The sequence below is a fragment of the Vanessa cardui genome, chromosome 7 (assembly GCF_905220365.1).
Source record: "Vanessa cardui chromosome 7, ilVanCard2.1, whole genome shotgun sequence".
NCBI lineage: Eukaryota > Metazoa > Arthropoda > Insecta > Lepidoptera > Nymphalidae > Vanessa > Vanessa cardui.
The window spans coordinates 9,774,354-9,800,854 of record NC_061129.1 but is presented as its reverse complement, the minus strand read 5'-3'; the positions used below and the strand labels follow the sequence as shown (position 1 = coordinate 9,800,854).

Below are 26,501 nucleotides of genomic sequence, written 5' to 3'. Positions count from 1 at the left end.
AAGTGCTACTTCAACACACTCCCCCTCAGTGACTATTTTTTTTAACTGATTTTAATCAAAATTATTTACATGGCCTTTATGCGTAAATATTTCTACTCTTTTAATCAAGTCAAAAAAAACGCTTATTTTAATAGCGAAACTTTGTATTATTCTTATGACGGTACCGTTTTAAAACTTTACTATCAAATTATACCGGTACGTAATTCTAATTTAATAATTATTAATTATGCGGTTGATGTATTGAAATATGCATATATTTTATTATACTTTGTTGTAGTAATAGGTTACGCTTATCATTTAACTGCTGCATTTTAAATAAACTAAATATATGTACGAAAGTCACCGTTTTCTTTGATTTTTTTTAACGTATGATAGAAATTAAATAAAATATGTATATGCTTAACTCCACACTTACTCATACTTCAACTATATAAATACCTAATACTTTTAGCTCAGAGATTAATTGAAGTACACCTGTCATTGTTTTACTAAACGAAATGGCGAGCAAACAGTTTTGTAATGCTTTCATAATTATTGATTGTATGTATTGTTATTAGCAATAAGGATAATTGAATATCGTACTTGTTAAATTTTATCTCATAAATAATTAAGCATCCGTCTAGTTTTTCAACTTATTCTTCTGGTCTCTTATTAATAATAAACACAGACGTCCCATTTCTTTGACAATTTAATAGCATATGCTCTTCTTTATGTCGCTTGCACTCATGAAATATTGAATATATATCATTTTTATATTTAAACTTAAAGACATTAATAGATTTACTTAGATTCAATTAAAGATACGCTCTAGCCCATAATGACTTATCAATCGTTTTAATCGGCTTTCTTATGGAAATAATGCCTGAAATAAAAGCTTAAAAAGTTGCCGCGTACAGGAGATGAAGTACGGATTAATGGTCGCAATTTAACTGGTGCTTCCTAAGAACAGTCAGCTCAGAAATACCATACACAATATACATGAATCAGAATCTTGAAAAATATACCTACTATTAAAAATGATAACTTAATATCATTAAGTTAATATGATAATTAAACGGAAGTTTTGCAGCATTGTTTTATACATTAATAATACCTAAATACAGTTAGAAACAGTCGTAAGTCGTAACTAAGGCTAAGGATACCCCCTTAAATAGCTGCGTATTGAAATACTGTTTGTTTTGATATTGTTAATGCCATTTCTAAAACGTGATGTATTCTGCAATAGCATCGACGGCGGTCGCCTCGGTAATCGGTAGCCCCTTATTATTATGCCCATGCCTCCGAGATTAATGGAGTTAACGACAATTGTTCATGACATATAAAAATAGACGTTGCAAAAAGGCCAGATTTAAAGCCATCCTTAATTCCAATTATTGGTAATTTACTACATATAAGTAGTATTTATAAAAGTATATACATTTTTCATTTAATTTTAAATAATTAAATGTGAATAAATACATAAGTGCTTCCGTTCCTTTATATTATTTCGAGCAAATGTTGTTTTTAACGTAATTTTTAATTTTCTGAAACTTGAAATATCGTTAGTTGCTAATCATGATCAAAGTGCTGACCGAATTTAAAATTAGTATAGTAGTTGAACACATATTACATGCTTTTAAAATTATTTATAAAAATATCAGTACTAAAGTTTAATTTGCGTCGATCGAAACGGGCGAGTAAGAGGCATTTCATTAATATGGAAACAAATCAATGATGTTTAAGAATTCCGCTACACGTTTAGTTACGCTAGACATTTATAAATAGCAAGAATAAAATGCCTCTAGTTGCAAAAGAAGTATCGTATAAACTGAACGTCTCACAAGTCGCAGACAAGCTGTAAGATATACAAACCACCGTTAATACCTCGTCGCAGAGAAGAGCGAAAGTGAACATACGAGTGAATTATCTTGAATCTGGTCTCAGATTGGAATCAATTAAGCGGCGAGTCGCTCCCGGGCTGGCCTTCGCGCCACCTGCCTGTTCGGCGACCCGACCAGACGCGAACGCATCAATGGAATCGTGTGTCTTCTCTCCAAAATCTAAAAAACTTAGCTAAAGCAAATTAATGCTTTATAGTCTTTGCCGTTATAATATTACCTGTTTAAGTAGCAAATAGAGAAATGGTTTAAACTAAACTAAACATATAAAAATATGTACATAATTACAAAAAATATTAAATAATAGAAGAAGAAAGAAACGTATTCCTTAATTTAACAAAATATTTTGTTTTAATTTGTGAACGTATGTTTCGTACTAGGTTTATAATATAATGACTACCACGTAATCTATAAGAAATTACCTGATGTATGAAAAAAAAAACACTTAATGAAAACGTTGATAAACGCTGTGGGTACTTTAGCCAGGAAAGCTTATTAATTTGTAATCCAATCTAAGAAATCGCTTTAAGAATTATAAAACAAGATACTAAATGTTAGTAGTATTTTATTAAATAAACCGAATCACTGTGATTAAATAGCTCAAAAGATTTTTCTAACTATTATCACAAATACTTCTTATATTTAAATTTAGTGTTTAAGTATACAGAAGTTATGTCTTAAAGCTTATATCTACTACTTAAAATATGGATCCGTTACCATTGACTGTTAATGTCGATCGACCACATTTAACCTTTAATATTTGATTGGGAATGGAATTAAATGCTCATTCTCGTTGTACGTGGGTTTTTTTTTAATTTGTATATAATAGTGCTCAATATTGCAATACTGCTATAACGGTATTAGTTTATACATGACGCTGTAGCAAAACCTAGAATTCAGAGAAAAAACTAGTCATCGAAAGGCTGCACGCGTGACACCTGAAGAATTTAACTTATGAAAACAATATAATCCATATAAAGTAAACGCTAATGTGGAAAACTTATTGCACCTTACCAATCAACTACCGATAAATAGCGAATAAAATAGGCTAAGAGAGCCACTGTTGCGACAAATTCCGAGCTTCACTGCCTGAAGCGTGCTCCTACTTTTTGCAGCGGCAGGTGCTCGAGCATATGCTATTAAATTGTCAAAGAACACAACGTATGTACATACTTTTATGCGCCCTCAGATACCTTCCAATCCAGTAATCAAAACTCGAAAGATTAACTGAGGGCTTTCTTAGACGTTACAAGTAAAATTTAAATAAACAACGAGCCACCGCAAACTGATATCGGTTTATTAATCACTTAAGCCCATAAAATATGCAATGAATACCTTAAACGTAGGTTTTAGCTGCGAGGCGCACATTACGGTCGCCGTAATCAAAAACCGCAACATAGCTCCGCGCTCGACCTCGCCGACGAGAACATGTGCACATCCAGTGCGTAAGAATTATAGTAATTAGGGAAGAGGAGCTAACTAAGATATCGTAATGAGTGGGTGGGGCGCGTGCACAATGTTCAATTGCTCGGCATTGTCAGCGCTGCGCATGTGCTCATTGCACCCGAGTCGAGCTTTTACGGTTTCGGCGCAACGCCCGCCATATGACTCAGGCATGCGCCCGCGCCGCGCGCCGATCTGTTGTCTCAATATGTGTGACGACACTGCTATTATATCTGTTTATATATGTGTTAGAAACTACTTTATGAATACGTATATGTTATTGGTAGATTTTAGCATACCTAGTTATAATTTTATAAGAAATAGTATTCACTGCAATAAATTTTTGAAACATTCAATGTTTGCATTCATATCAAAGTTTTCACAAAACCGATGTTTATTTTGCAAAACTATAAATTAAATAAATGACTATTGATAGTAGCTTCGCGCATTGTGTAAATTTTACTTTAGATAAATAATTTATAAAATATGGGTTCCATATAAATAATTTTCTTGACGTTCGCAGCGGGTTGTAAAAGTGAAGCTGCAATTTGAACGAAATTGTGAATACAGTAAATATTTACGTTACTATTTATTTTACAAAATCATTATTGAGATATAATATGCTAGAAGAAGTATCTTTAAAGCATATACTCAGATCTCTTTAGACGTCCTTACCTAATTGTATCTGTAGACCATTACTGATGAGTTTGATTAAATGTTGAATAAACCAAAAATTAAAGTCAGTCAGATTGTATTGCAATTTTATTTAAATAGTTTAACCTATGGTTTCGTTTAATTCTTTATCTTAAACTCTTCATCGATCTTGAACAATAGGATTTATTTAAGACGTTGTATTTTTATTGTCTTTATGTCTTTTCTTTTGTTTTCGTTTTTTTTACAACCACACAAACATCAAATATGTACATGGTCAATTGCAAAAAAATGTAAAAGAAACGTTTTATTATTTTCGTCTCTATAAAAGACTTTTCTTATAATCTCTATATCTATCTGTATATATCTTTTAGAAATACTTAGGTACATAATTCTCTGATTTAAGTGAGTTCAATTCAAATTTTTCGCAACAATCTTATATTTTATAAGATACGAATATAAAATACAGTAACAATTGGTGTGAGGCAATAAGGCGTGTGACGCCACGCGGCATCGTTTGAATAAATCCGTTAAGGGCGAAGGCGCACATGCCGCGGAATCTTGTCGACCGAGACTGTAGAGGGTGTCGTAGTGAAGTCCCTAAGATTTAATGTCTTTATCGATAAAACCATACAATCACTAATCCCTGAAATAAAATGATTAATTGTTAATACCTTCTCCTATATTAAATAATATTATATGAAATTACTCTTAAACTTATAAAATGTTTGCTACTGATGCGAGTTTTTAATTTATTTTTATATACGCACTAATATAAACAATTAAAAAAAATACTAAAATATCACATAAACTCTAAGCCTGGAAGCTAATGTTTATAACTACTTACACATGTATAAGTATAATATAATCATGTAATGAATGCTGTAGTTGTTATTACAGTTATTAAAATAATTTGTACCTAATCGACAATGATAAGACAGGAGGCAGATTTGAGACATCACTACAAGGAGCCACCTGCCGCCCGCACCCCCACGCTATATTTTATTCCACTTAATCGTCCTTTCCGTTATAATGCCTGCTTTTTTATCCTACACTTAAAGCAAATATTCTTGTTTCTATAAACTACAATGTCCAACCGCCCTATTAACTATAATAGACACTTTTAATTGAGAATCTATAAAAGGTTTCGCGAATCGTTGTCCATATAAGGTGCAGGCATTCATCATGGTCGCCGTGGTTCTCATCTGCCCAATTAATAAAAGTTGACTGTAAGGTATGGACGGCGACGGCGACAGCCGCCTAGGCAGCCAGAGTACCGGTTCTGTCCGCAGCTGAAACCGACTCGCAACTATCCGCTGACTATTTTATTTTGATTTAACAATATCTCTATTAATTGGTAACAACAAATATTTATGAAATCTGTTAAATTATAAGAAATATTTTTTTTTATAAATGTTATAAGATCAAAGACAAGAATATCCAAAGCAATACAAAGTTTATTTTTTGAGGAACGGAATCATAAAAAACCTCATTCATTCCGATATCACGAATCCGATTTTTTGTTAGTACCGCAATCGGAAGAGGCTACAAAATTCGAACAAAGGGAGAAAACAAAAACAAAAAGAGAAAAAGAATGGTAAAAAGCGGCGCGGGCGCGTGCCGGCGCGACATGTGCGCGCGCGGGGTAACGGGCCGCCACGCGCCGTTAACAGCACCCCCCACTCACCGCACCCTTCCCTATCCTCACATACACAAATCGTACGCTAACCCCGGAGCCCGTATCGCTTACCGCAATTACATTTATATATTTTGTACAATCTAAAATCCCTCTTAACATAATTTTGAATATAGAACACTACGACACCCCCTCTCCTGCCCCTGACACCCCTAAATACAACTGAAGCACTTCCCCTGAAACCATACATTTCCCGCCGGTAACAAAACACGTCGTATCAAAGCAGATTAGCCGCCTAATTAAATTTCCCGTGATTGCAACAAGGGGTTAATCGAGTGTAAAATATATCGTTTAGTAACGTAGGTACCTACTTACTATCAACGTTTCATTGCTTGTCACCGTTACATTTATTCTGTTAAATAAAGAAAATCAAAGTAAAACTAATACGATTAGGATTTGTTTCTGATCAATAGGTTTTTTATTTACATATAATATTGAAAAGCAAAACAATAAATCTACCTATTATGGTTTAAATAATATTATTTGTAAGTTTAAAATGTATTAAATTATTAATTCAGATATAGAGCATATTCCAGTGGATATGGGACACTACGTAGTCGATACTACTCTTAAATACACATTTAAAGAATTTAAAATCTATGAAGTAAGTACATAACATACTTAGGTACTTCATGGATTTAAAATTTAAAATCATAAGTTCATCTCACCTAAACTTATCACTCACACAGATTACACCAAATTTTCCCTTTAAATTAAAAAAATAAAATCATTAATCAACACCTGTTTAAAACATTTAATTTGAATACAAAAGTAATATTAATTTACAAAATGTATTGAACCCCGTATATTTTTTCATAACCTATACCATTGTAGAGTCTAGACACACAATAATCAGTCGTAACAAGTTTCGTTTCTCATCCTCCATCAAGTTGTGAAAATCTGTTACAATCTGTAAAAATTAAAGTCTTACAGTCCAAAGTTTTAAGATCGTCAGAGATTTGGGAAAATCTTTCTAATTTAACATCTAATCTAAACTCCGCCCAACTCTACGTCGCAGCCAATACGCTCGGTGGGCGGGGCGCGCCGCACTCGATGTAACAAATCTGACTCTCATCACGTGCTGTGATTTTCCCCATTCTAGTATCATATTTCATCTTCAATTTAATAATAATTTATTTAAATGAAAAGTATAATACATACATCTTTTTGTGTACTTAGCATTCGCATTGATAAAGGAAACCCAAAAGTAAAATTTGCTATACGTAACGAGGTAGCATTAATGTCATACAGAGGAAACCGCTTATTTGCAAACATTAATCCTTTAAAGTCATTTTTCAGTTCGTTCTGCGCATAGTCAGCGAAAGAACAACCAGTAATTATTCGGTGCTTGAAGGAATGTGACGCGAGCCACCTGTCAAGAGACCGTTTCATCAAATCATTTCTTTATTGCGCAGCCTCCAGAGGACCTGTTATTTTTTGTTAGTTTTGAAAAAAGAACGTTATTTGTGGATGAGTCGGGTAGGTCGGGGCGCGCGAGCCTCATTTCAGTCAGGTGCCAGGCGCCGAACGCGAAGGACCGTGTAAGGCTCGATACGACCCACACAACCTTCCGAGTGCTCGATCGCATGTTGTCCCTATCTTGACGTTCCTAAATCTTTTACTGTAAATTTATGAAAAATGTTTTGATTTCAAATATCTGTTCCCGGTTTCTGATGAAGGGATTTTACGTTTTTACAACGTTGTGATACTTTAAAGTGAATAAGTGTATTGAAGACCGTAGCGCTCAAATTTGGCGCGTAAGGTAAGCCTACTTTTCCTAAAATATTTGTATTATTTTTAATAAAGTCATTAACTTTTATAGATATACAGTTTTTTTGCTTTAAAGTTATTTATACCTATTAATTATTTATATGCTATTGTGTAGTTTTCATTGCTAATTTATTCTTTAAGCCATAATCTATAGTGTTCTGAAAAACAATATTTTTTATATCTTTTACGTGTTTTATTTCGTCGCGTTTTATTTGTAATTTGTATAAAATTTATTGTTTTAATTTAATTAATTAAACTGACATTTAGATTACATTCATGCAGTCGTTAAAATAAACTATTAGGTTTAAAGTAATTACTTGCAAATATAATTACAGTTACGTACCATTAAAATATACAAATTTAAGATATCTATTAACTCAAGTACATTAGTATTGTTAAGTAGGTACCTAGAGTTACCTTTACTTTATTTCTTAGCTTTGTTTTAAATGTTAATAAATTTGCCGGGCATAGTTTTATTAAAACTTTGTCTTTTTATTTATTTTTTTATTTATATATTGATTGTTTCACTTGTACTTAAAAATGTAAAGGATCGTAATTAATTCATCTTGCACTGAGTCTTTTGATGTCATGTAATGATCTTTTCCTCTTAACTCTCCAAATATCAGTTACTCCTGAAATTTATAAATACATATAATATAATGATCATGAAATTCATAAATCGAAAATAAACTCAGATCGCATAAACATGTATAGTATTACTTAGTATATAGTACGTAATTAATTATTTGTTAATATAAATAAATATTTTATAAACGATAAACTTACCTAATGAAATTGAATACCGTTATATAACTTGCAATATAAAACTTCTTCATACACAAGTAATGAAGTTAAACTTTGATTGATTTTTATGTTAGCACTTGTTCAGTTTCCCACTAGCTATGCATATAAAATGGTAAATAAGACTACAGTTGCGCGGCAAGTAATTGCCGCTTACGGGCTAATGAAGTCTTACTTTATTGAAATAAGAAATTGCGACACAGCCCTCACATACACCGTCAGCTAGTTAGCAAATTACACGTAATAGTTGAAATCAATTGCATTCACCTGTTTGAAATACAACGATAGACATCGCAATTAACCTAATACGGCGCGGGTGGCAAATGTTTACGGGAATAAATCGGGAGACATGATACTATCTTTTCGACAAACGAATTTTAAACACAGGTGCCGCTAGATTCTTATCACCCCTGTCCCCGATACTCCTCCGCTCATTACAACATTAAGTAATTCCCATAAAACAACACAATCGTCCATATTTGATTTCGTTGAATTAAGTAATGAAGAAATGTGAACGTTTGAACGCTTTGACGTTGTGTTTGCTACGTAATATAGATTCGTACTATGAAAACAAATGTGTTTTAGTCTAATGAAGATTGTTTTACTCCGATATGTTGTGAATTATTAATGCGCGTACGCAGCGGGTGACGTCCACGTCCATTATTCTGATTCTTCATTTGCTTGATTGAGCTTTTAATATGATTCTTCGTCGACAAACACCGGTCGGATTAATCAGGGCGAGAGCTGTCAACAAATAGACGCTAATGGCGATGGTCACGTAATAACAGTGATGACGGTGTTTTTTTTAACTGATCACCGCATAGATCGCGCAATAGACCACCTACATGGCCTATCAATTTAATTATTATTATTTACGTTTCATACATTTAGGTCAATTGCATAAATATTATAATAGAAAAATACATTGAATTCAATTAATCATCTTCACATTTCAAGATAGGTAACTACGAATATTATTCAACGTAGAAGGTGTTTTATTTTTCATATACTTAGTAAACCACCTGCGAATATTTGTAATTGTTTAAAATGGGTTGTTTTAACGTTGCTTTAAATAAAAGGTTAAATGATAACCCAATTACTTAAAAATCTGGATAGAGTAACGATTTCTTAGGTCTTAACTCTCAGTAAAATCTTAATTGCTACAATTAAATTTTATCATTACTATAGGATGTCCCGTCACGTGCTGCTATCTCGTCTCGCGGAGCACTTCCAAGCCGCTTCTCCTCCAGGACAACGGTTTCCGTCACCAGAGAGAAGCGTGTCACCCCGCTCGCCGACCTCCGTCAGCTCACCTCCTCAGTCACCAGACTCAATTTCGCAGCAACGCTTGGATCTATTGCAATTTGGAGACATTGAAATTGCTGGAAGAGCGCTGAAACAATACGCTAGAGCTACAGGCAAGTACTTGACTAATTCGATCTCTTTGTTTCTTTCGTATTATTCCGTTTAATGCATCTGTTAAAAATATATTACGAAAGTCTATTACATCACACTTATTTAGCCTGAACTACATTTTTGTATTACTAATGAAAAGATGTATGCTAGGTTATGCGTTTCTGGGACAAAATTTCCTGAGCACAAATAATTATGGGATCGCTTCCCGATCAGATTATTTAGTCTAAAGGACATTTAAGATAGTAAAATATTTATTTCATAGGGTTAATTTGATTAGTTGTAAAAGGCTTTTACTTAACATTGCATGTAAGGCAATATTAACTACATTCAATGAATATATCCCCAATCCACCCGTAATTTATCATTGTCAATGTGTGAGATTAATTATAATCAAAATTTTTATACAAAATTAAACCGTGATTTATTTATCACTACAACAAAACCTCAAAAACAAAAACTATTACTAATATAAAAATGTGAGTGGTCTGTTTGTAAGAGAATCACGCAAAGACCACAAATTCCAAAAAGATTTTGAATTAACTTTTAGTTTTTGATTTCAAAAATTCAATCAATCTTTTACGAACATAAAAGTTGTATACCTACATAACAACCATTTTAGAAAAGTAGGAAAGTCCGTTTAAGCTAAAATTTATTCAGACGAAGCCGCGAGCACATATAACAGATGACAAATTGTAGATTCGATTTTTATATTTTCTTGAATTTGTTTATAATAATCCTTTATCTGTAGAACTGGGTGCGCTGATGTACTGCAGTGGTCTAGGCGCGTTGTACAGCGGCGGAGTGTGGCCACTGTTGTTACCACAAGCTCCACACTTCCCACCCGGCGTTGATCATGCCCGACACACACCACCCAGAGATGGTAAGATTTTAACTATACATATAATAATAAGGCAGCGAGGCGATAAACAGATCAAAGCCTTCTTCATCGATACCAATCAACAACTAACTCGCTAGCCCATCGAAACAATCAATTTATTGTATTCGAATGAAAATGAATCAATTTATAGTTAGTCGAAAACTGTAACTTCCGATTCGAAGACCGTATGAAATCATTTAACTTTACTATAGTGTAAAACTAAGTCACTATTTCCTTTATTGTTAAGAAAGAAATGATAAAATAATAAGTTCTACTTAGTTTCAACAGATAATATAGAATTAAAAAAGTATCGAAATTATTTCAACAAAAGCGAAATAAAGAACAAAAAGTCTTGACACGTAAAATGTACTTCAAGATTTAAAAGAATACTTTAAAACGATTTGGATTTTGGGTCGATTGATAAAACCTGTGTTCGCCTCGGCCTCCTTACATGACTTCTCGAGTGTGTTCCTCATTAGAATAGCTATCAATGTAAGTTGTCGAATAAACCCGCGAACTACTGATATGCCGTCGTTTACATGTCGTTTACCTCGAGAACTGAGTATTTTTAACGTTTCTACTTGCTAAGGAGAAGCGACTACCACGTCTACCCTATAAGCACTCATTGTTAAGTTAAAATTCTTCAAGTATTGCAAAAAATTAATTGTCCATTTCGTTACCGGTTACGAATATAAATCGAAGACTTACTCTTAACAGAATCAGATGTTTTATTATCACACCACAATCACAATTAAAGACAAAATATTTCAACGTTTTTCTTACATGTGTATTACATTTCCTAATATAAACGCAAATTATAACAAAAATTGTCGTAAATAAATTCTACTCCCTTAAAGAATCAATGTGACGGTGACGTGGCTGCAAAATAAAGCTTACTGCAAAATTGTTACTGATTTTTAGTATCATTAATAGCATATTTAAACATTTAAGGAGATTTATTTATGTCAAATATCATTAATATTAATAATAAGGCTTACATTTTGATTTGTTTTATTTTTAATATAAAATCGATCCGACTTGAGGAATATATTGATTCAGGTGATATTGAATTTACATTCATATCGTTCGAACATAAGCGTTCATTAAACATAGAGAAAACGATCATTGAGATTACTGTGGGAATATAATTTTTTTCTGCAAATATAGCAAAAAAATCTTACAAAACATTAATAAGGCTTTTTTTATTTTTTGTGCCATGTGAGCACAGATTATTTCGCAATTAATAAGTTAATAAAATGCTTAAAGGCAATCGTTAGATTAGTTATTATATTCGACCTAATATAAAACATAGGTATATTCTCTAAAACAAATTAGTTAACGGATTCAGAAAATACTTTTTAAATATAAGTAAGTATAAATTACGTCACGTACGATAAAAACGAGTTTGGTAAATAAAAACCAATTGTGAAAATATTGTCTTTTTCACTATTTTATTTCTTAACTATTCTTTATTTATTTCATGACTATAATTGTATACATGCAATATTTGTTGAATAGTCGCGACTCAATTTACATAAAATTTATTTTTCATCTAAATTCCGAATTCTGTACCTACGTATGTCCTTATCATTTTTTCAGGCTGCCTCTATGTCAAATTTCATTACGAAAGCCTTAATAGTTTAGTCGTAAAGACGTAAGAGATAGTCTGTTTTACTTTCGTAAATGTGACATTCAATTCAAGTGTTCACTTAATCACTTTTATTTTAACCATTATTTGACATTCTACATGTCCAATGTGCATCGATCAATCTAATTGGTTGGCGCAGTTGATTGCAAACTCAAACAGTTAATTTATAAGGATGAGAAGTCTAAGCAGCCTAGTATAGATAACAAACAGAACGAGTACTTGAACTATAGATTAATATAAATATTTTATTTCTGATGTGATATATGTATGCGAGTGAAACGCTGTGATGGCAGACAATGACGTAACCTCGACGGCAAAAGAAATGCACCTGTACATGTATAATTGCGATTCAGAAATCGACCGATTTGACCGAATAAATAGTTTCGCAGAGCGTGAAGGTTGCAATGACATTATTTTGTTTTGTAGATGACGAAGAGGAGCTGCCATTAAACTTATCGATGAAAAATCGTCAAATTTGGTCACCGGCTAGTGTTTGCGAACGCGAACAAGTCGAGACCGAGAGGGAATCGCCGATGTCACGATGGGACGCTCACGACGACCCGGACAGTCCCCTCGAGCTGGTTAAGAGATGTCGGAGCAATCCCGACGAGAAGCGTTCTTCGAGCACTGAACCGTTGCGGTGCCCCTCCGCGCCCGCCTACCACAACTACCCGCCACCACCTCCGCCTCCAGCAGACATCAACATCTCGCTACTTCTCAAAACAGAGAATAAAAACGAGAAATCTTTTCAGGTATTTACAATTCTTATTAAAAAAAAACGTATAAAAATATGCGACATACACCTAGTTCAGAATAACTGTACAATTTCCGTTCAGACTAGCTTTTAAATAGCAAACCTGTATCTGTTTAATTTTTTTCACAAATCGAATAATAAAAAAACTGCCCTTGTCTTAATAAGTACTCTCGCATCGAAACGAGTCGCGCCTCTCGCACGCAGTTTGCAGTCAAGTACTCGCCGCTCATCTTCTCACCGTTTTATATATTTATTTTTATCTGCTACATCATTATAAATAATCGCACCGTTTTTAATCAGAACACCGAGCTTTATACCTAATTGTATCGACTATCATTCAACACATAACATTGTCAATACAATTCATTATATAAAACTATAATAATATGACATGTGTTCTTCAAAATATGCGCTTAAGTGAAAAATAAGAACCACTTATCTATAATAATGATCTTTTCAAACTTATAACGTACATTAACATTTGATATAAATGTGGGTGCTTAAAAACTAAAGATAATAATCAAGACTAAGTTATTTGTAAATTTTAACTGTAATTGATAACTGAAATATGTTTTTATTCTTAGCTTGTGAAGTTCATTTTTTCTTATTCAATGATGTTGTTATTGCCAATTTAATTTGTACCTACACATAACAATTAATTTAACATAAACTCATTTTATAATGTGTGGACTTGTGAGGGCATCAAGCGGAAAAGTGGCGCGTGGCCGGCACGAGACTTGAGCGTTCAGTTAATTACCGCCGGCTGACGATTTATAATTTTTATAAAATGTCCTTAAATAAATGGACGCCTATTATTAAAATAAAACATAACATTAAGAAAAAGGAAAAATTCTTATAAGTTAAATATTGTAGTTACAATAACAGATACTTGAATAAATTATTAGAAAAATAAATTTGAAATATAAAGTATTTACTTTGATAAAACCTGTATTTTATCAAATTAATACTTTTATATTTCATTCCATTCCATTATGTGCCATTTCCATTATATGCCCATTTAGCACGGCGTTATCAATGTTTTTCTTAATTTATTATATTACCATAAAATCTAGTAGGTATTTAATTATACTGAAATACTAAAACTAAAACAGTATTAATTGTATGTTTAGTTTTATCCGTGCATAAATTGATGTAACCCTCGTATTGGTAACGCTTTAAACGAAACACACCTAAACATATATGCCTTCGTTTTTTAATAATGTGATAAGCAAAACTGGCTTGCTATTTTTTTATTATTGTTTTTATTAACATCATAGTCTCGTTCAAACACTGTTGGCATTCATAACAGTTAATTGTTAGGAAATTGCACCTTAACTTTGAAATCATCTGACCATTGTAAAAAATCACCTCCTTACCAGTTATAAAGCGATAACCATATGTGGATGGTCGCGGCATAGCACCTGTGTTGTTTATACGAGAGTGCATCGGTAAAAAAGAGGTTGAAAAAGCTAGTAGTTTTTGTAGGCGCGAGGCAGGGCGGCAGGCAGCTGCCCCGCCAACTGTCACAGGCCACGAGGATTTCACTTGGATTGTCATTGGTCATACACTTAACGACTAACCTTTCGATTAATAGCCGCATTTTATTCCTTTTTTTCTTATTTTATACTTTATTGATTTATCACACCTTGACCTTTTAAATGTTTGATATTTAAATTTGATTTTCTGTTTAAAAAATAGCATTATAAAACTACTTATATAGATATACGAAGTCGAGACGTGACTTAAGTCTTCGGTGAAAATAAAACTTGGTACCCTACTAGAACCCATTGAAATTATTTACGACTTTATATTCCAAATATAATTTCAAGAGGCCAAGGAGAGTTAAGTGAAAGCTACCATACAATACGACTACAATTTTAAGAATAATATAAGCAATACAGATATGATCATTAATATTAAAAAAGGGGAATTGTACGGTTTGTTCTAAAATGTATACATAATTTTGTTAAAATACGATTCCTTTAGAAATACACCGTTATAGCCTTCGTATTGTATGCTTAAAAATACGACACAGCACAGAATACATTCCTACACCAACTGATCAAATAAATCTAAGGTGCGCCGGAGGCTTTTGTCTAATACCTACTTGGTAATAGAATATGAAACAATGCAAGAGAATTTGTTTGCTCGGTATGTAAATTTAAGATTTGTAGATCCAAGTAACAAACGCGATATATTTTACAAAAGACGTTTCTTTAAAATAAAAGGTTCATTAGTGACTCTCTTGTCGACTATAAGGAATTAAAATCTTTTAAATAAAAAAAAGTATAACGCTGAAATGAAATCAAAGAAATGTGTAGAAAGGGGTTAAAAAACTACTCTGTTATTAGTTTATTACGGGTTGTCAGCGGAGGTGATAGACACTGTCAATTTCATGATACTTTTAATTATATAGGTATAATATTTTGTTCTATGTACTTTTAATTGTAGGCCTTTTACAACATACATATGTTAAGACAAATTCAATTATTACAATACGTAAAGTATATTTATATTTTATAATTAACCTAAAAATAATACACATTGTGGGCGAGTGATGGAATGGATCTAAATCTATTTATCGATTGAACTCTAAATATTTTTATCGAGAAAGGACCACTCCTGGGTAACAGCAGTGGGTTTTTCTTGCTGATACTTTATTTGACTTACATAGCACAGTTTTATCATTTATTGCAAAAAATTACCTAATATATGTTACTAATGGCTAGGTACCGCCATTCAAATAGACATTCGGCAAAAAAGGAATACTTAATATGTTTTGTATGCCGGTTTGAAGGATGAGCAAGTCAATGTTATTTCAGGACTAAGTGGCATAATATCTTAAATCCTAAATTTCATCACGTACTAGCAGATAACCTATTTACCAGTCAACTTACAAAAATCGTAAGAAATCAAATTGCAAAGAAAGAAACATATTAAATGGGCTTCTACTAACTTAATACTAAATATATAAGTTAAGGCAAATGCAATTTTATTAATGTTATTATTTTTTCCTTTGTACAGTGCAAGCAGTGCGGCAAGTGCTTCAAGCGCTCCAGTACTCTGTCCACGCACCTCCTCATCCACTCGGACACCCGGCCCTATCCCTGCCAGTACTGCGGTAAACGCTTCCACCAGAAATCTGATATGAAGAAACATACCTACATTCACACCGGTAAGCTTTGTTTATATTTCTAATATTTTTAAATACATATATCTACTGAAATTGTTAAAGCTCGGTCTTATTATCGCTACTGGTGATGAGGTAGTTCGGTAGTGGTTGTTACATTTTTCGCTCAAAGAATTAATAATTTTGCTATAATGTCACAAACGTAATTATCACTGTTCTACGGGTTTATGTATATATTTTACTTAAAATTCGTAAAAATTCGAACAGAACTATTTCTTTACATAAATAGGTATAGGTATAATAATTGATGCGAAATATAGGCAAAATGTGTAGAGTCTACAAATTTCTCAATAAACGAGCTAACGCCAAGTATTTTGTCAAATCGGTTCAATAATACTAACTACAGCTTCATAATATGAGTATATGTATATTTAATAATAATTAACTATATAATTAGCATGTTATATATATTTATAGCTCTCTAAATATTATCACGTTATGAAACTATTTTACAACGATATAACAACTTAAAAGTTTATATCGAATAACAGATGGCCAGTAAACTTTGTAAGTATTCACATTAAACATCACATAATAGTACGCTCTAACATATCAACTGTACTTAAACTTTCGTGAGAAAATAACAGCCGAAGCTTGAAGTTTTCCAATTTTCCCATTATTCTGTTTCACACTTGTTGTGTCGTCATTATCGAACTAAAGATTCTAACAAAGTTTAATACTGATGACCAATAGTTTCCGATATACTGATAATTCATCTATACATACAATAAAATTGGAGTGTCCGTTTGTAATAATCAAATACCCGCTTTTTACTTAATGCATCTGTATGACTACATGGTACATACACCAAAATATTGCACAATTTTTGTTCGTCTATATGTCTGTTTGTTCCGGCTAATCTCTGGAACGGCTGATCCGATTTTGACGGGAGTTTCACTGCTTGGACTGGATTGTTGATTTATATGTGCCGACACATGTGAAAACTGTAAATGTTCTTCATGAGCAAAAAATATTTGTAACAAACGTCGCGGTACTAAATTTACTATGTATATTTTTTATAATCGTTATTAATTATTTTACTTTAAAAATCCATTAGTACTGCAATATAAAAAAGAAGAATAAATAAAAAAAAAACAATTATTTTTTTAACTTTAGAAACAATTGATCAACATGTTTCCTTTTCTTGTCTAAATAAATTTAAACTCCATGTCCTAAAGAGTCCTCGATAACTTTCAGCATTTTTTTTCTTCAAATTCCAGGACAAAAATAAGCCTTAATTACAGAACCGAGTAATAAACCAAAACAAAACCTACTTTTGTATTTAACAGCTTCAAGAAACAACATCGAAAGAACTGAACGTCTAAAAACTACAATTGACATATTTGTCCCGATCCGAGACATCTCGTCACGTATGTGCAGATCGAATGATTTACAGTAGCCATAAATGGCGTTCGTCCTCCCGATAAATGCCTCATCATCAATATTCCAAAATGCAGTTCGCCCTGCAATTAGCGGTAGCCTTCGAAGACCTTCACATCACGACGCAAACAAAAAGTCGCCGTAAATCCTGTTCCATCTATAAATTATTTTGCGTTTTTTTTTTTCTTTTTAAACTTTTCTCGTTATGTAGGTTGCTGGGACAAACAGTTTTTCTGCCTTATAGAACCTTGTTTTATTATTAGTGACTTACCAGAGACATTAAAATGTTTTATTAAAATTCATTTCGGTTGTAATAAATAGGTTAAAATCTCATAGAATTTCTAGTGATATAGAACAAAGGAAATGTTCATGAAACCATTAATATTGTAACACTAGTTATGATACGACAAGTTGTTAGTCTACTTACACAAGCTTTAATTACCATATTTCATCCTCACAACGGTACCCTTATATTAGGCACTTACATTATAAGTAATGATACGTATAACAAAACAGTATCTGGAAGTAAGTTTGTTTATTAAATGTTTTATATTACAATTTGTTTATGATGTACGCAGAGTAGTTTCATTTTTTTAAAGTTTTGTTTCATGGTTTTGCCATAATGTATGAAATTTCGAAAGAGTTTTTGTTTTTGTACAAAAATCACATGAAATTTTAATTTCAATAAAAACAAGTTTTAATATTAGTAAGAACTTATACAAGACTGATTACTGATTTATTTCAGTGGAGTGTACATATATGTATAATTAAATAAAATACTGCGTTAGCTCAACTGATAGAAAACGCGAACCTTATTCATAGGTCTTAATCAAAGTTCACATTTTAAAAAAATAAAAAAAAGTAATGACTGTTTCAAATAATTAATAAATTGATTGCGTTCATAAATTCTTGATTTCAAAGGAAAACTCGTGTAACTGTCCTTCCCCGCGCAGTTTTCGGCTCTTTCACAGTCTTTCACATGCACATGTCACATATTTCCACCGCATATTGAAACAGGTTGTTAGCTAACAAGCTTCTTCTCATTGAGAGAACAAACGGTCTTTTCTACCAAACGGACATTTACGGAGTTTTACATTTTTCTATATAAAACATTACGTTTAATTTCTTTCCACCTTATTAAGCATTATATGTAAGTTTCATAACTCATGTTAATAACGCATTATCAGTATTAAACTATATATAGGATAGGTACATACGATATTTAAATACTATTCGCTATTTATTTGTTTTATTGGTTTTTTATATGTTTTCCATCATAATTATTTATATACTGGTTTTTTTTTTCAAAGAGAATATATACATTAAATTTATATTTATTGTGTATTGGTATATAAAAAGACATTATTTAATAAATATTGTTTTGTTGCAGGTGAAAAACCACATAAGTGCGTGGTGTGCTCCAAAGCGTTCAGTCAAAGTTCAAACCTCATCACACATATGCGCAAGCACACTGGATATAAACCTTTCTCATGTGGTCTGTGCGATAAAGCGTTCCAGCGCAAAGTCGATCTTCGTCGCCACAGAGAGTCGCAGCATTCGGAAGTCGACCCTCCATCCAGCATTGCTCTCTCCCAGAATCGCTATAGATTCTACGGAGATGACCAAACATCACTCGCACCTATAAGTTCCAATTGAAAACAGCTGAATACCACAACTGCAGCTTATTTTATAATATCACCGAAACCAAAATTTTCAACATAGCTAACTAGGACGTAGGTTAGGTTGATAAATAAAACAACTAATGCAAATGAAGTTATCATGTACACTTTTAGTAATGTAGCCAAAGATTTCGAGCAATTATTTTAATTATTTCGTCCAACTATGTGTATGCTTACTATCACTAGACCTAAAGTACGTGTGAAATAAAAACAATTTATAATGTGCATAGTATACCTAAATATAGTGTTTATCTCTATAACGATAGAAATCGCTTATGTGTGTTACCTCTAGAGTGCCTTAATGTGCATCACATAATTGTCTGATTTGTAACAACGAAAGTGTAGACAGTACAACAGTCGCATGAAACATTGTAACTCCGTCCTTTTTATTGTGATATATACGTATATTTAATTATTAATTTATCAGGATTATATATTCTTATGAAATTTTACCATTCAAGTTCAATAATCCAAGGATACCTAATTTTATTCAATAGATTGTTAATTTAGAATGGTTTCTTTTACCATTCATAATATTAACATGTCCGTCAATATTCTGGTTTTATCATACATTTAACAAAATCTTAATGTTGAGTTTCTAATATATGTATATTACTGCAAATTGTTCCAAGTGACTATAATATTGAGTTCGTATAAATGTAGGACATGATGTTTTTTTTGTATGTCTTTTTTCTGAAGGAAAACTTATGAATTTTTATGACCAACAGGATAATTCACGTAAGTATATGGCAAACTTTAGCACTTAAGTATAATATTAAAGTAAATAATGTATAAAGTCAGTCCAATACAAACCAAAGTAAAATCTCTTTTAGTCGTAAAACGCTATATTTATATAGTTTAGGAATTGTAATATAATTATTGTAATTACATTTTTATTTATTTTAGTACATATTTAGACATTCTTATGTCACTAGATTTAAATGAAAAACAAAAATGATTTTTTTTACCATTCGAAACCATAAAATTAGTAATGTTATCACCACAAATGCTACCAATCGTTACCAATTTGTCGGTTTTGTTACCATTCCAAAATAAGTTCACACATTCCCAACTTAGCAATTTAAAAGTGAAAATGTGAATTTCTTAATGTAGATAAACCATTAGATAATATTTTCGTCATTAATTTGCATTTCTCTAGTTTTAAGTTTCCCTATTTTCATTTTCCACACAAAGACTGTCCGCAGCCATATAGGTCATATTTAATGCTTCGTATGTTTAAGAATTGAAAATGAGCTTCGTTCTCTTGAGTGAACATATAGGTATAGTAAATACAATCACGTGTCTATAAATATAGAGGGACGTTTTACGTTGGAAACACACGTGCAATGACTAACGGCTAGAACACCAAAGAGTAAAGCTACGATTGTTTACTTATACCGTAACCTTCTTATGACTGAAAATATGTGGACCATTTTCAAAGATATTTTATAATCGTTTTAAGTGTAATTGCAATGTAGATAAGCTTTATTCACATCGCACTGAACTTGCGCGGTAAAACCGCGTAACTACGTAGGTATGTTTCAGTTTCATTACGTGATAAGAACATTTTTTTGTAATAGTAACTAGTTTGGCGGTACAAAGTTTCGTCAAGTGAATTTTTTTTGTATCTTTTAAGGTGTAATTCATTAAGGCCAGTTCAATACAAATATTTTAATGACAAACTTCTTTTATTTCTCACGCTCCTTTAACACTATAATTTTGCCTTAAGTAAACCAGTCATTTCAAATGTAGATATACTTTTGTATAGTAATTCATAAGTACATACATGTGTGAGATTTAATAAAATATGATGCGGCAACAGATAATATGCTATTTACTTTATATAAGCAATGAGAGTTGAAAAATTATTTTATTTTAAAGTAAAAAAAATTCTCAAGTAAATTCATATTTTAACCCATTAAAGGTTTGTTGAAATTCGTTGCTTACAGAACATTCCATTACATATACGCATGTATCATTAATTATGTTATTGATAATTGAGAAACAACCAATTTCAGGAAACAAAGTTAAAAAATTGTATCACATAAATAAAAAATACGAAATAATACTATATTAGTTTATGAATACATTTCCCTGACGTATTTTTTCATTATTTGATATTTATGGCAATTAATTCTCCCCTTTTAATGAGAAAGCTTTTTTTAACTAGATACCATTTATCGTTTTGCTAATTGCCTATTGAGAAAGCTGAGTAAAATCCTGAAAAAAGTAGGTACTTTACATTATTAATGTAAAGATAGCAGGCAAGCACAATTGTGCCTTGTTATTAGATTCTTTTGCATTCTTTGTTATTAGTAAGTTAATCAAAAGACTGGAAAAAAATATTTTACTTTATCAAGTCAATATTTCTTGATGTAAAAGGAAACGGCTTTTACAATAATACACTCAGGAATGCCAACAAATTATTTACTCTGTTTAATTTTATCAAATCATACCGTAGTGGACCTAACTACTGTATAGATTCAATAAATAAGAACATCTGAACATCTATTAGATACGTTCCAGTCTAGAAAGACTGTAGGGCCTTAATATTTATAACATGTGAAGTAAAACGATCAAATTTATAAAATTACCGTTATTAAGATAATATTAAATTCTTTTTGTACACGAACAACCAAAACTACTAATAAACTACTAGGCATATTTCAAGTACAGAGGAAAATTTAATTTATTGAAAGTTGCTGTTATTCAAAATTGATAAATATAGAAGTATACAGTATAGCTACCTACTTCTATATTTTATATATTATATAGAAATATACATGTAAGTATACATTTGCTGGTCTATCTATTGATTGAAACACAAATAACAGGACATTATTTTATAAAATATTGTTTTTGCAATCACAAAACGCAAAATATATAATCTATTCACTATTTATATAAATTATTAATATTTCATAACAAACAAAGAATGACCTGTGTTGATAACTTTTGTTATTTTATAGATAAAATCTTTGTTTATAAACACCGAATGAAGTATATAATAATTATTATAGGAGTTAATCGAATAAATTTTACAATCCAAATGCAATTACGCTAGCATTGCACTGTTGTCATATTGACTATCTGTGGGTATAAATTATTTATTTTTAATAAATATTTAAGGTAGTTTCAAATACATAATCTAGTTTTTTATACCGAAATAATATGTAATAAGAAAACAAAACTTGTAGAGAAGATTGTTAAAACGAAGTTTTAGTACAATTTTAAAAAGCGTATCTGTAAAGTGTCTGCTCGCAGGTCTACAATAAAATAATAATAAATAAAAGATTTAAAAAAACATGTTACCCGGACGATGTAAACAATTACGATATACATATTTGTTGACAATGCAATCAAGCTTTCCCACGACACGTTTAATTTCGTTTATTGCCCTTCATTTCACTAAGCGGCAATAGATAGGTATTCCTTCTACTATAATGAAATCAAAATACCGAAGTTTGCGTGCTACGTGTTCATTTTGTTTTATGTGTGATGTAACATTTTTATTTGTAGGTATTACCTTATCTGCCTTGAGTTCTTATCGTGTGATAGCCGTATTTACTGTTAAATTTATTTGTCTATATTTTGAAATCATACTACTATGAAGCCTTTTGAATAATAGTCTTTATAAAGGTAATTCCTTCTTAACCTCATAACCCTTCAGTAAAAGGTTTACAAATAAGAATATATTATTGCAAACATAGCCATTTTAAGGCTTCAGTCATTATAAATGCAATAAGTTAAGTAAGTATATACAGCACCAACCCTTTGCCTATTCGCCATTACGATTTTTCTATACAATAAGTGGGCTAGAACAAGTGAATCCCTATGACAGTCTTTAACACAATGAGAAATATAAAGCTAATGAGATTTATCGCTGTCACATAGATCCGTATTTACTTAACTGTATGTAAGTGCCTACTCGACTATTCTTTTTTTTATATTGTACAAAGTCACAGCCTTATTAAGTTATGCTCACTATTTCAATCGCTTAGATATTAAATAAATATAGGATAACATACATTTCTTAAAATAAATAATAAATATTTGTATTGTAATAATATATATCTTATATATATATATCTACCTATTACTATATCAATTATTTATGCCCTGCCCATCCTAACATCGTCCGAGGTAAAAAATATCGATTAAGTACATATTATCGGTAAAAATTATATATTTGACTATACCCACAGCAAGATCCCAAGGTCGCCATTACACTTTTTTTAAAATTAACAAAATAAAATATAAATCGCATAGGTACTAATAATTTGAAGGTGTACATTCCAGATACAATCTATCACAGTTTTCAGATTTTGGTTGTTAGGTATATACAAAAACTTTGGTCACGTTTCTTAAAATCTGAGGCCTGAGCCAAACTCTTAAAAGCTTATCATTGTATTTATTTATAATTTTTTAACATAAAGCTTTTTTAATAATATTTGTAATCTGCCTAACAAATCCGGGAGAAGTCAAAAATCCGTCAGACACTTAAAAATTTGGATGCAAAAATATTCAAGTGCCTTGCCGATGATGGTCAATTCCTGGAGAATGAGTGAGACCCAGAACCAGAAGACGTCTTAAAATTAATTTTTGGGTAGGGAAGATCGTCAGAACACTACTTTCCCGGGTGAGCGCTAGACGAGCTGTCTGTATGATACTTAAATATATAACCAATGCTCTAATGGTGCAGCTACTTTGTAAGAGTATAATAAGAAAAAAAACTTCACTTTCTTTAGTACAATAAAAACAATACCTTTTGTATTAAATAAAGTATAAAATAAAATAAAGATGGTGACTTATCACAATTTCTATGGTGACTATCTAAATTTTTGTTTTTCTTACTTTTTTTTCTAAATAATCCACACATAACATTACTCTCCATAAGTTATTTCAGTTCGTTTATTTACTCTCGTATAATACGTGTGATAGGGCCAACTACTAGTGTATCGGCCGAAATAGGGCAAATAGTGTAATTACTGAAAGTCTCATAAATATTTAAGTGCTACTCAACTATTTGAGTCAAACTAAAATTTCGCAAAGTCAAACGTTAATTTTGAACATCACTAAAACTAAATATATCTATATTCTATATGCTAATGCTTCAGTTTGTATTTTACTGTTGTGTGCCCAACCACATACATACAGACAGGAAACATAGATAAATAATAAAAACTAACTTGACACCTGTAATATTTAACTTCCACGCGAAAGTTACGAATATTACTTTTAGTACACGACAATTCAACAGTTTTATAGTATTTTTATATTTAAGAAAAAATTGTCATAGGAGCAATGATGTTCTAGTTAACAGACATGTCATTAACGCGCAAAAAGTGAAGACTAGAAAACGTCCTAATTGGGACGTTTGCCTTTAATCGTTTTCATCATAATTATGCCAGTAATACGTTATAATACATCATAATTATGTAGTAATACGTTTTGCGTAATTAAAACATCTAGTTATCCCTTTTACTTATTGTTTTTATCAAGCTATCCATTTTTTCTTGTAACGAAATGTAAAATAAACGGTCCCCGTCGCGGCACAATTTTTTCTGTTGTTTAGTATGGGTATAACATATCTGGCATGGGAGCCTAACTTTACAAATCGACTAATTTAATTAGAAACTAAATGAGTTATTAAGATAACTGCGAATGATGATTTATCCAATTAACCATGGCAAGGCAAATGCACCATAATCACGTTTTTGTTAAATTTCGAATAACTAACTATATAATTTATGTACTTTATTAGTATTGAGTCAAACATCTTCGATGTGGAATTATGCTTATATTATGTACACTTTAATTCATTTATTCACAAGATTTTCACGCTCTTTTTCAAGTATCTTGCAATATTTCTGGAGTTCCTAGTCAACTTCCAGTGTTCAATTTAATTACCAGAATATGATTAAAATTATCTACATATGTTTTGAAATTAAATCAGTATACCAAATAAATTACGGTTTATTTGTTCTAATTTTTTATACCTTGTTTTATTTACTGACATTGTAACTTTTTAACCGACTTCAAAAAAAGGAGGAGGTTCTCAATTCGTCGGGGCCTTTTTTTTTTTTTTTTTTTTAATTTTTTATGTATGTTACCGAATTACTCGAAGATGGCTGGGCCGATTTTGACAATTCTTTTTTTGTTTGAAAGGGCATGTTTTACAGGTGGTCCCATTGTCAGGAGATCAGGATCTGATGATGGGATTCTGGAGAAATCGAGGGAACTCCTCAAATTTTATAGGCGCACCTATAGTGATTTCGGTTTTATTCAAAATGCCTTGGTCATATGCTCACGAAAAGTGACATTTGATGAAGTGGAACTGATGATGAAGACCACAACTGGTAATCAGAACCTTTTAGTAAGTAACAATTTTACGGGTTTAGTTCTTTTTCTTTAAGATAGTCGGCAAGCAATTGATGTTAGTAAACATGCCTATGATGAAGTCTAGCTGATGGTGGACTACCAGGAGAACTCCTCAATGATTAACGGCATTGCATCGGGAAAAATGGTATTGTCTAATTGGCGATGAACAGTTAACATTAGGCTATTGTAACTTAGGTAACGCTTAATTTGAGTTGCAGTCCATATCGTATTGAAACGGCGTTGAGTTATGTTTAGAGTCGAAAGCCAAATAATGGGATTCTTTATGAACAACTATTATATATAAGAATAAGAATATTTACCAATTGTAATTATAAATAACAAAACAACACTGAAAAGCAGTAAATAAATTTTTATAAATAAAAAAAAACCGCCTTCAAAAATGAACTAAAAAGAAAAAAATAATCAGTTACATCCATATCCAATTTACGATTTTTTAATCACCTTTTGAAGTCGGTGCCAACAAAGTAAATAAATTCCTATATTGAAATCATTTAATTTGTATCGATAGTAAGGTTTGTCTAATGATGTCATCTATACAATAAATAGATTTAGTTTTTGTATGTATGTATTATGTACCTATATTAGCAATGATGGCACCGACTTTGAGAGGTGATTAAAAAATCGTAAATTGGATATGGATGTAACTGATTATTTTTTTCTTTTTAGTTCATTTTTGAAGGCGGTTTTTTTTTATTTATAAAAATTTATTATATTTTCTATAAAAATGCAATTTAGTTGCAGACTATATATGTTTTTTATGTCATAATTATTAAACTTTAAGATATTGTGCTCAAATACAAGTTAGTATTAATTGTTTAACTACATTTTAGTATACTGTTATCAATTAATATGCAAATTAAGTATATATTAATTTTAAATTTACAATCAGATTATCTCTACATAGCCTACCCATTATA

At 31.4% G+C, this 26,501-nt stretch overlaps 1 protein-coding gene across 1 annotated transcript; it reads left to right on the top strand.

The window, feature by feature from the left end:
- The first annotated feature begins 7,003 nt into the window (after positions 1–7,003).
- On the top strand, positions 7,004–20,864 carry LOC124531322 (zinc finger protein 771-like). The gene is made up of 6 exons (XM_047105838.1): positions 7,004–7,429; positions 9,427–9,656; positions 10,403–10,534; positions 12,606–12,931; positions 15,958–16,108; positions 18,894–20,864. Exons 2-6 carry the CDS (start codon positions 9,428–9,430, stop codon positions 19,157–19,159), a joined length of 1,104 nt encoding a protein of 367 aa, XP_046961794.1. The 5' UTR covers positions 7,004–7,429; position 9,427; the 3' UTR covers positions 19,160–20,864.
- Positions 20,865–26,501: the final 5,637 nt, after the last annotated feature.